Here is an 11273-nt window from a genome sequence, read left to right on the forward strand (position 1 = left end):
TGGCTTCGCTTCATTCATATTCTGGGCATCACTGAAGATCTGTTAGTCACAAGGCAGGGTCCTATTACCTTGATCTGATTCTGGAGGTCATGTGTCTGCTGGTCTCTTCTTTCCTGACATGTTTTCTTTCTGTTCATGCCCACTCTTGTTGACCATATTCCAGGCTTCCAGTCTGCCTAGGGACTTGGACGTAGGTACCACCTCGCTAACTCAGGTCTGATATAATCCCTAGAGACATTGCTGTGGGTTTTTTTCAGTAGCACATGGATTGCCTTTTCCTTGAGCTGCCTGCTGCTGCGCGGTCATTTCTGACAGCCGCGGTTACACTAATGCTTCAGAGCCATGATGAACAATGATCAAAAGGTGTTTTCTTGCCTTTCGTGTCTGTACTTTCGGTTTTGTTTTTAAATTAAAAGTACCAGGGCTAATAGGTTGTTTTTTTAATCCCCCTTTGGCCTCCCCTAAAATGATCTAAGTTTTCTCAATAATTTTGAGCACTGTAATTTCCTCTGAGTAAATGATAGCTTTTCTAGTTACAAGCTGTTGACTTTGTTTCAGTTTCTTCTCTTTGATTTCCTCATCTGTAAAATGCGGGGGGAAGTACTGCATCACAGGATTGTGGTGAGGATTAAACGAGGATAAACACTAAGTACTGGCACAGAACAGGTGCTCAGCAGGCATCAGTTCTCCTTGTTTCCCTGGTGAGTTGGTCATCACCACTCGAAAGCTTTCCTAACCTGTGAGCAAAGTGACTTCTAGGTGTGTGCTTAGTTCTATCCAGGCCTGCACTGTCCACTTGTAATAGCTACCAGCCACATTAGCTGTTGAGCCAAAGATAGACTATTTGAGATGTGTTATAATATTTTAAATACCAGATTTCACAGACTTGGTTAAAAAAAAAAAAAGTAAAATCATTAATTTTTTTGTATTGCTTACATGTTGAAATAGCAATATTTTTATGTATCAGGTTAAATGAAATATATACACTGAATTTCATCTTTTTCCTTTTTACTTAAATATGCTCACTAGATATTTTTAAATTACATTTATGGTCCTATTATATTTCTATTTGGACTGTGCTGGGTTAGGTCCTGAAGAGGCATTGTATACAGAAGGAAAATAGTCTAATAAATCAAGGAAATAAAGAGAGGTATAAATGCAGGACAGTATCTTTAATATCAAGAATGTTTAAAATAGCTAAGTTTTGTGCTCTTTAAGGAAACTTTTTGATGTACTGTTGGAATAAGTTCTCTGCTGTCTTCAAAGCCTATTGAAACATTTTTTAGCAGCGTTGTCACTTTAAAAAAAACTATACAAAGAGCTAATATCCTCCTTGGTGGTAAGCATTCAACCTTTCAGGCTTTCAAAATTGTCAGGAGTCAATTTGAAGTTAAGTTTAGTGAACTAATAAGAATCAAGTTGAAAAACACTTTGTATAAAATAGACCCACATTTTTCTCATGATTCATAACAGACTCTAGGCAATCCCTAATGAGTTTTTAAAAATGTTTTGCTCAACAACACTATGTGTGGAATAAATATATAACTTCCCAGGGGCATATATTACAAGCCTTATAAGCCTTTGTTTTTTAAATCACTATAATTACATTTGAATATATAAATCAGTAAGACTTAAGTAAATATGGGCTATACAAAAGATAATAGTAAATGCTGTTTGTGTCATGGTGAGGTAGGGGAAGACAGTACAGATAGAAAAGGAAAACTTGTTTCTTTTTCTCATTCCCATAGATGCTCGTTGCCAACATTGACTTGGGTCCTACTATTTTGGACATCGCTGGCTACAACCTGAATAAGACCCAGATGGATGGGATGTCTTTATTGCCTATTTTGGTGAGTATAAAGCCCTCAGTCAGGCCTGAGCCAAGACTCTGAAATAAATTCCAGGTTGTATAAATTTAAACTTAAAAACTATTAAATTTGGGGAAAAGAGTTTTTTTAAAAAAAGAATGATCGGAACACAGATAAACAGAGTTCTATATTCTCCCTACTTCCCATCTCCTCCCCCCAAAAATCATTATAGACAAAATTAAGACAGGTGACAATTGGGAAGATATTTGCAACAAAAAGTGAAAAATGGTAGTAAATCCTAATAGAAGAGTTTTTAGAAAGCAAAGATTAATATCCCAGTAGAAAAATGGGCAAAAGGAGTAACTGGTTAATTCACAGAGGAATTAGAAATGGTCAGAGTGCAAAAAGATTGCATCAATGCTGATCAAAGCAATGCTTAACTGAATGAGACCTTTATTGTCTGCAGAACTAGCCCGGATACCCACTATTTGCAGAAGTCTGAGAAAATGGAAACTACCTAGACTCTGTTCATAAAAGTGCAGTCAGTATAAGCTACCGGAAGGCTAATGTAACAAGACACATCACTTCAGAATACACACATTAAACCAGTGGTTCTCAACCTTCTGGCCCTTTAAATACAGTTCCTCATGTTGTGACCCAACCATAAAATTATTTTCATTGCTACTTCATAACTGTAATGTTGCTACTATTATGAATCGTAATGTAAATATCTGATATGCAGGATGGTCTTAGGCGACCCCTGTGAAAGGGTTGTTCGACCGCCAAAAGGGTTGCAACCCACAGGTTGAGAACCGCTGCATTAAGCAGTTCTATCTGGGAATTTGTTCTAAGATAACAAAACTCTTTCAAGTACCTACTATGTACCTAGCACTGTACAGAGCTAACTATAAGAAATGTACGTGTAGTGTTAATAGAAGAAAACAGAAAACCTGAATATCCAATAGGGTATTGGTTAAATTGTTGCACCACTAAACAATAGAATATTAAACTAATACTACATGGTATAGATCTGTATACATTGACTCGGAAAGATGCCTATTCCATGCTATAGAGAGAAAAGGAGGTTTCACAACAGCATCTGTTGTTCATTAAAAATGTGTTCTAATATGTTTAAACATAGACAAGTTTGGAAAGATTAGTCTTAAAAGGATTTAGGCATTTATAGTGACTCATAAATCTTACTCATTGATTTTTCTGAATCTATTACAGTGTATTAGGTAGAATATGATTCATAGAAAAGAATATGTGTAGCTCATATTCGTTATGAAACACAAGAAATACCATGAACCCATCATCCCATTAAGAATTCATATTCCTAATACTGGTACCTCTACATATATGCTCCTCCCCATTCTATCCCTCACCTGCCCCATGAGAGTGATCACTTTCTGGTTTTCCTGGTTATCATTCTCTGGCTTTTATTTTTTAGGGTTATTATGTATATATCTCTAAACAACATACCTAGTTTGGGTCTTGTTTTGCCCTCTTGTTTTTACTAGTCCAGCTGTAAGAACTGATGTGGGGGGATTCTCCCCTCCCCACAAGTTCATGTATGTATGGTATTTTCATTCTGACCAGCAAGTCCGTTGAACCTATTACCTTCCTTAGCACAGCACTGTTGAATATTTGTGAGTTCTTGTCCTTGTGTGTATGAAGCTATGCATTTCTTAGTATGAGCTGAGAATAGTTCTCACACAGAGTTTATGGACAGGACTGTTTATTCTAACCTGGACTTCAGCACCTTGAGCTGTGACTAATTCTTGCTTAGCGACTTTGCTGGTTTCCATTCCTGCCTGCCTCACAGTAGTCGTGGGAACTATAGAATGCTCAAAGCACTTGACCATCACTTGCAAGGGCTCTAGAACAGCAGTTGGCAACCAGTGGTCCGTGAGGTCCAAAAGGTTGGCGACCGCTGGTTTAAGGAAACCTTTGGAGCAGTGGTCGGCAACCGGTGGCCCACAACAACCGCTGCTCTAGAAGATCCTCAGTAGCCTTCATATGTATCAGTTTTAATCACTCCAATTAGTTTTGACTGCCAAGGCCCCTTTAGCAGTAGAATAAATAACTTTGTGGTCCTGCTCACAGTCTCTATGCCTCACGGGAACCACTTTTGCTCTTCTAGACAGGTGTCAGTAATGTGACTTGGCGATCGGACGTCCTGGTGGAATATCAAGGAGAAGGTCGTAATGTCACCGACCCAACATGTCCTTCCCTGAGTCCTGGAGTATCTGTGAGTAATAGTTTGAGTTGGCTTGGACAACTTCCTCACTGAAGCTTGGCAGGACACTGGTGTAGACGTAGCAAGTGCTGAAACCCATAATCTGAGTCCTGCTTCTCTGCCACTTCACTTTGTCACTTGACTGGAAGATCAGTAGATGCACAAAGATAAACCAATAATCCTGAAAAATAAAAAAATCATGAAAATGATGCTGCTGACCTGTTGTCAAAATGTGCACTTCAAATTCTTCCAATTATTGTAACAAGTACATGTACCAGCCAATATTCTTGACCTTATTAATCGATACCCCTTCCAGTTTTCCTACCCTTCCCAATAATGGTACTGTTTTTTGTTAGGGATATAATCCATGGCATCCAACAAAGAGATGGGCTCCCACCTTTAACCGTGCCATCATGAGTGTCTTGCACTGGTGGCAGCCATGAAGGTGGTCACGGTGATGTTGGCCTCACGTTGGAGAATGGGAAATAGGCTTCCATTTGAGTTGACTCTTCTAACATCAAGGTGTTCAATATAGTTAAGAACCAACCAAAAGTTGGTATGGAAGACTTGGATTAAGTCCTATTTGGTGATAAGAACACTCAAATAATTTACCTGATGATGATTCCACAAAGTTCATTTCAGCTTTTTTCCCCAATTTTTAGCATAGCAGTTCCTAATAGACCTTAGAAGTGACTCATTTGAGTATTGGTCTCGTCTCCTTACCAACCACACATTTTACAGGGGCCCATTACAGCGAATTCTTGTCAGGAGATGTGCAGGCAGGGATGGCAACAGCCTACAGACAGAACCACCGTGACCATGTCCCTTAGTCAAGTTAGCCATCACATCAGTAAGGAAAAAGCTGCACATCTATTTTTGATTTATATCTCCGTGGAAAGTTTCCTAATTTCTGTCCACTTGTATGTCTGGTTTAAGCCAACTTGGTGCCCCAGTAGGCAGGTAGTTACTATAGAACGACTGTCTTCATTTTACTTTTTAAATATCCCAACAGCAATGTTTCCCAGACTGTGTGTGTGAAGATGCTTATAACAACACGTATGCCTGTGTGCGGACCATGTCAGCACGGTGGAACTTACAGTACTGCGAGTTTGACGACCAGGAGGTAAGGTGCCCTGCTGCCTCCCCCATGTCTTGCCAGCGCTTTGTTGGCTGGGCTTGGTGGGCGAAGAGCAGTTCCAAGGGTGCTCTCTAGGGAAGATGTGTTTCTTCTCTGTACTTCCACTTAGGTTTCCTTCAGCGAAGGAATCGGAATTCCCAGGCCGTTCTTTACTGCTCTGTGCCCTTTCTGATGAGGCTCTCTCCACTCCCGCCACCACTGAAACACACTTTAAATGTGCAGGTCACTTTTCAGATGCGGCTTCCCTATCTGGGGGGCGCTAAGGGTCAGACACCTCAACTTGGTCAGAAACTGTCCCGACCACAGCACAGTACTGTGCTGCTCAAACAGATCAGCACGGACGGTCTGAAGGACCACGTGGACACGTCCCTGTGGTTTCATACACTTATCAGAAGGTGCTAACCTCTGCCAGCTGGCTCCCCACATTGGGCCATGTGGAGCCAACACTCACCATGTTTCTCAGAAGCTGACTCACTCACCATTTCCATGTAGCTCTTAAGCATTTTAAACAGGCAAGAGAGCTCCCTTCCAACTCAATTCCTGTTCTTCTTCCCCCATAATCTACCCACGTAAGTACTTTATAAGTGACTAGAGGCCCAATGCAGAAATTCGTGCAAGAGTAGGCCTTCCTTCCCCCGGCTGCTGGCACTGGTTCCCTCTGGCACCCAGGCTTCCCTAGCAGCCCAGCTTTCTGGATGTCAGGTCTAATTAGCATGTTATGCTTTTATTATTATAGTCTAAGGGCAGCCACTTGAAACCATTATAGGCAAATTCTGCCTGCCATCTTCCTAGTCTATCACTTGACTACAATTTGGAGAACAAAGTACAGATTGGAGGGAAATAGTGATATTAGACATGTCTAACAGTAGAAATAATAGTATTGTATCTTTCAGCAACACTGCTTTTCTAACATTTGTGTAACACAGGTTAGAGTACTTCCCTATTCTCATTTGAATCTTCACAATTCTAAGGCAAAAATAAACCTTCAAATGTCAGCTCCCTCTCAGTAACTTCATTCCTAAGTCTAGTTTCTGAGACCCTGCATTTGAAGGTCATGCCTTCTGCTTTAGTTACAGAAAGTAACAACCATCCCCTCCTGACTCTGCCCATAAAGGGCCCCTTTGCAGCACGTGGGCCATTGACCGAGGCAGTTTAACACCCGGCAGATGCTCCACTGTCTCATGGATACCCTTGGGCTTTAAGGGTCTTTGTTTTCTTTGAGGATCTTGAGACCAGATGACACTTTCCTGGGCCTTGGGTGCTGTCTCCGCCCTCCCCATTTAGGAATAATTCATATGAGTATTTCTTTCCTCCGTCCTTTCATTACCTGTAGGTGTTTGTAGAAGTCTATAACCTGACTGCAGACCCGCACCAAATCACTAACATTGCTAAAAGTATCGACCCGGAGCTTCTAGGAAAGATGAACTATCGGCTGATGATGCTGCAGTCCTGTTCTGGACCAGCCTGTCGCACTCCAGGGGTTTTTGACCCCGGGTAAGTTTCCATTTTCTTCAGTGACTTTGCCAAGTTGGCTCTAGCAGTCTGCTGTTCCTGAAGGCAGCGGGAGCCCAAGGGGTCTCTTTCGCTGTGAGCTGTGCTGTTCCCATGCTCCTGCTTAGAGTGGGAACATTGTGGCTCAGTGCATCAGCCCATGTGCCAGGAGAACACGCTGTTTGAAACTTTCTCTTTGTGCCAGTCGATGCTTGAGAGGTGTAGCCCTGCTCCTCGCCGCTGGGGCTCCTCTGCCTCTCCTCCTGGCTGGGATTCTTGTCAAGGCACCACTGGCGACCCCTGGGGCGTCTGTAGAGTAACTGACCAAGTCCTACCCTGTTCCCTAGCACTTCCGAGAGCATATGCCTTCGTTTCATTTCTCAGAAACCCCGATTACAGACACGTGAATACTTGCCAGTAAATGTAATGTATTAAACACAGACAATGAAACAGAGGCATAAACTCTCATGTTGAAATGTGTACGCCACTGCAGTGTACAAAGGTAGGAAAGATGTTTACCACCTACTCAGGTCCATTCCTTCCTCTCCTCTTGAGCAGTAACTTTTCACCACGAACACTGGGCTCAGCATACATACCTCTGAGCCGCCTATGGCAAATCCTGTTATCTTTTGCTTGAAAATTACAGAATTAAACTTTAACTGGGAAAGGATTATTTCAGTTCTTGTAGCCTAATTGTAGGAGAGAGGGAAGAATGCTGTCTTAAGCCAATGAAAAGCGGTGATGTTATTATTTAGCCATCGTCACATGAAGTGGTTCTTCAGTCCAAATTAGAGAGGAGGAATGTATATGAATGAGTAGGGAAACGGGATTCCAGTTTTTGAACCCATTTTCTTTTAAATTCCTTAGCCATAGGCTAGTCTCTCCTAACAAACATTTAGGCCTATAGAATCCCACACGCCCAATCTAGCCACCCTGTTAGAACACAGGCACACACATTCATTTATGTGTTGTGTGTGGCTGCTTTTACACTTCAGTAACATTGAATAGTTGGGACAGAGATTGTATGGCCCACAAACACTAAAATATTTATCTGCCCCTTTATAGGGGAAAAAAAAATTGGCCAGCCCCTGCTCTAAAATAATAGTAAGAATTAGCTTATCCTAAAAGACAGCAGATAAAAGTAAACGGCAACGTTGTTTCTAGCCTTCACCTATATTCTTTATGTTTACCAAGTCTAAGCTCAAGTTACCATTCGGCATTCACTCTAACTTCCCCATGGGTGGTAAAATAAGTTCTTTTATGTGCCAGACATTGTATATACAAATTGCCTTACTGTTTTATTGGTGGCCAGAGGGGTTAATGACTTGCCTCATAATGAACCAGATTCAAACTCATGTCTGAAGTACACACCTGTGGTCTTACCCACCACAATCTGCATCTTAATTGTAAAAGAAAGGCTTCAGGGCTTTGCAACTGCTGGCAGGGCCTTCAGCAAGGGCTAGACTCATCCATCAGGCTGCTTTATACCTTAGGGATCTCCCCTTCCCCCCTAAGAAACAAACAAAACAAAAAACAAATCTTGCCTCCTTCCTAATGCCTTCTCAGATTAACCTTCCTCTGTTTCTTCTCTCCTCTCCCGTTTTGTGTGGTTGACTTGCGATGGAAAGGCCCTTATTAAAAGTCCTCCCATCTTGTGCCACTAGATTCCCGTCTGGTGACTTAATTGGTCCGTTGCTATCCCTTCCTGCCCTCCTTTCCACGTAGCATTTGGAGTGAGGTCCTGGCAACTACAGGTAATGTGACATCCTTTTACTTCTTCTCCCCAGATACAGGTTTGACCCTCGTCTCATGTTCAACAATTACAGTGGCGGCAGGACTCGAAGGTTTTCAAAACACCTTCTGTAGCGACGTCTGCACACCTGTCTGATGAAGTGAGTGTAGTAGGTGTCTGTAGCTAGTCTTCAAGACCACGCCTGGAAGAGTTTTGGGACTGGCTTGTAAGTCCTGTTTTGAAAAGCACCCCAATCAGCCTACCTTCCTGTGCAATGTGTTAAACTGTGAACGCTGCCCGTCTGTCAGGAGCAGCCATCCCCAGTCCCTCCGTTCAGCTGACACGACTGCTCCTGAGGTCTGTGTTCTCGTCATACCCTTTCTGTTCTGGGGTCGCTCCCCAGGTGGTCAAAGTCTGAATTTGTAAATCCGTTCAGAAAAATGTGTTTGGTATACAGCATGACCTAAAAATGAAAGGACCTGCATAGCATTTCAGATTGAGCACTTGACTCTCAAAAAGTACTAACATCACATGGCTTGAAGAATAACTATCAGAACTAAATCATCTAATTAAGAGCAAGTACCATTGCTTTCAGAGTAGCAGAAATATGTTGTTTATAGTATCTACCCATCATGATGTGATAAGTCGCAAATTCAAAACATGTCAACCAAGCTCTGTTCATTTTTTTGGGTCTGGACTGGCACACACTGAGCTAGAACAGAAGCTTTTGATAAAGGCTCATTGCAGGTAGTTTTCGAAGGTGAGAGCCATCTGTTTTCCAGGGGCTGCTCACCATGTGGAGGCTCAGGTAACACCAGGGGTGGCGAAGGGTGTGTTTGAGGGCCTTCTGGAGAGGGGCACTCGGGTTACAGGTGGAAAGGCTCGCGTTGGGATGCAGTAAGTGCCTGACCAGCAGGGAGTCTGGGTTTCAGTCCCAGGCTGCAGTTGTTTTGACTCTCTCTGCATTTTGCTGACACTCTATCTGTTCATTTGTTAAGATATAAAATTTTTTATAGTTGATGCACAGCTTAGTTTTTCCTGAGTTTGTGGAGTCTTGTGTAATTTGGGCCCCATTCACTATTCTCATTAAAACCAGATCTTGTTGAGACTTCCTCACTATTTAGAACTTACATATTTTTGTTTCTTGACTCAAGCCCATTTCCACCATTTTCTTCACAAGAAGGTTAATCAGTGGTGGGACAGCAAGGAAGGAGGAAAAGCTGTGGTTTGTAACCTGTTCAACTCAGGCAGTAGTGATTTAGCTTTATTTAGGGTCGTAGGCTGAGCTTTAAGCACTTTGTAAGATGTGGTCGTAAGCAGCTTTTCTATCAGAATCCCAGATGGCCATTGGGTTTATTCCTTTACCTCACACAGTCCATTAGCTGGTGGTATTTAGAGGTGAAATTGGCAAATGAAATGGACACCGCTGCTGTGAAATTATAAAAATTTGTAACTAAAAGCAAACTACAATGTGGAATATGGGTTTCGGCTTCATTCTACAGTTTTGATTCTTAACATTTCTCAGTCAACTTCCACATTAATAAAAGTTGGCCATAACTATTCCCGAATAAAAAGAAACCGACTCTTACCAGGTCTTGTACTGTGATGTCATATTATTCAATTAATTCACTTTATGATGCATAGAGTGACACACACAAGTCAGCTGGCAACATATCCATCACCACCAGCAGCTTCTGTTTGGGTGATGGGGACACAGTGAGGCCTCTCTGTTGTTGCATTTCCAAGCTGACTGACTGTTGAGTGCCCTCTGATTTGACTCTCCTGGTCATTCTGGATCTGGGCTGAAATCACCTTTCCTTACGAGGCTTCAGCTTGTGTAGGCTAACAGGCTACAAAATGCACAGAACTTTTCACAATGTCTCTGTACGAGGGACCCACTGCAGGAGGCTTGCTTTGTCTCTTAATTGTACTGATTTATTAAATTTTATTATTTTCCCTTTTAAGAAGGCCAGTTCCCTATCTGTTGGTGCCCTTCAGAGTAGAGAACTACCCATTAGTAATGAACAGAGGACATAGGAATGAACAGATTTTGCCTTATAGAAGTTCCTATTACAAAGCTCTTCCTCAAATACAATCACCAAGTAGGAAACTCCTTTTGAACATCTTTGAATCAATGGTGCTGTTGCAAAATACATTTTTTTGGTCAATACAATTGACAACACTAGGGTTTTTGTACAAAATAGTAATGACAGCCATGGAAGTTATACGTTAATCTATGAAAAATGTTCTTAAACTTATTTTTAAGTGTCTAAATGAAGGACTAGTGCTTTTTTTAACGAAAGAATTGTCCCAGGATCCTTATTATCAGAAAGCAAAGAGTATGTCACCTGATCCACCAGTGCAATTGGATGGGGATATTTGGGTTCTTTAGTTTTACCACCACTATGTCCCCCTGAATTTTGTGAATTCCTGTGTTTGCATCATCTGTTCTGGGAGTTACTCTGCCCTGGTTCTGTCATTTCAGTCATTTGACTTAGAAAGTGCCCTTCGAAGGACCCTGTTCACTGCTGCACTTTTCAATGAATTAAACTTTATTTCTGTTCTAGTGGAAACGTGTCCTTTGTCTTAGTCCCCACGTAGTAAATCTGACAAGACGCTTTCTTTTCCTGATGCTGTATCGTGTTCCAGTCACTCACCTAGGACTGAACTGGTCATCTTCATGCCGGGGTATGGTCTGTTCATGGAAAGCTCTCCTACACGTGGTCGCTCGGGCCAAGCCCCGAGTGAGCCCCACGTAGAAAATCCTTCCTGATCAATCTTTATGCATTTACAGCTTTGGAGAACAATCATCTTGCCTCGGCCAGCTTTCAGTTAAATAAACTAAGCTCACCTTCCAAGGTGCTT

The 11273-nt window shown here is 41.9% G+C and overlaps 1 protein-coding gene across 1 annotated transcript in view; it reads left to right on the top strand.

Annotated features, from left to right (window-relative positions):
- The window catches only part of GNS (glucosamine (N-acetyl)-6-sulfatase), a 49067-nt gene extending 38093 nt beyond the window's left edge, over positions 1-10974 (top strand). The window contains exons 10-14 of the mRNA XM_070409800.1: positions 1749-1850; positions 3952-4059; positions 5060-5170; positions 6519-6679; positions 8464-10974. Coding sequence (XP_070265901.1) covers positions 1749-1850; positions 3952-4059; positions 5060-5170; positions 6519-6679; positions 8464-8542 — 561 coding nt within the window. The 3' untranslated portion in view covers positions 8543-10974. The remainder of the gene's footprint in view (positions 1-1748; positions 1851-3951; positions 4060-5059; positions 5171-6518; positions 6680-8463) is intronic.
- The last annotated feature ends 299 nt before the right edge of the window (positions 10975-11273 follow it).

Source organism: Myotis yumanensis, unplaced genomic scaffold, assembly GCF_028538775.1.
Source record: "Myotis yumanensis isolate MYYU_CA2020_CCGP unplaced genomic scaffold, mMyoYum1.0.hap1 SCAF_3, whole genome shotgun sequence".
Classification (NCBI taxonomy): domain Eukaryota; kingdom Metazoa; phylum Chordata; class Mammalia; order Chiroptera; family Vespertilionidae; genus Myotis; species Myotis yumanensis.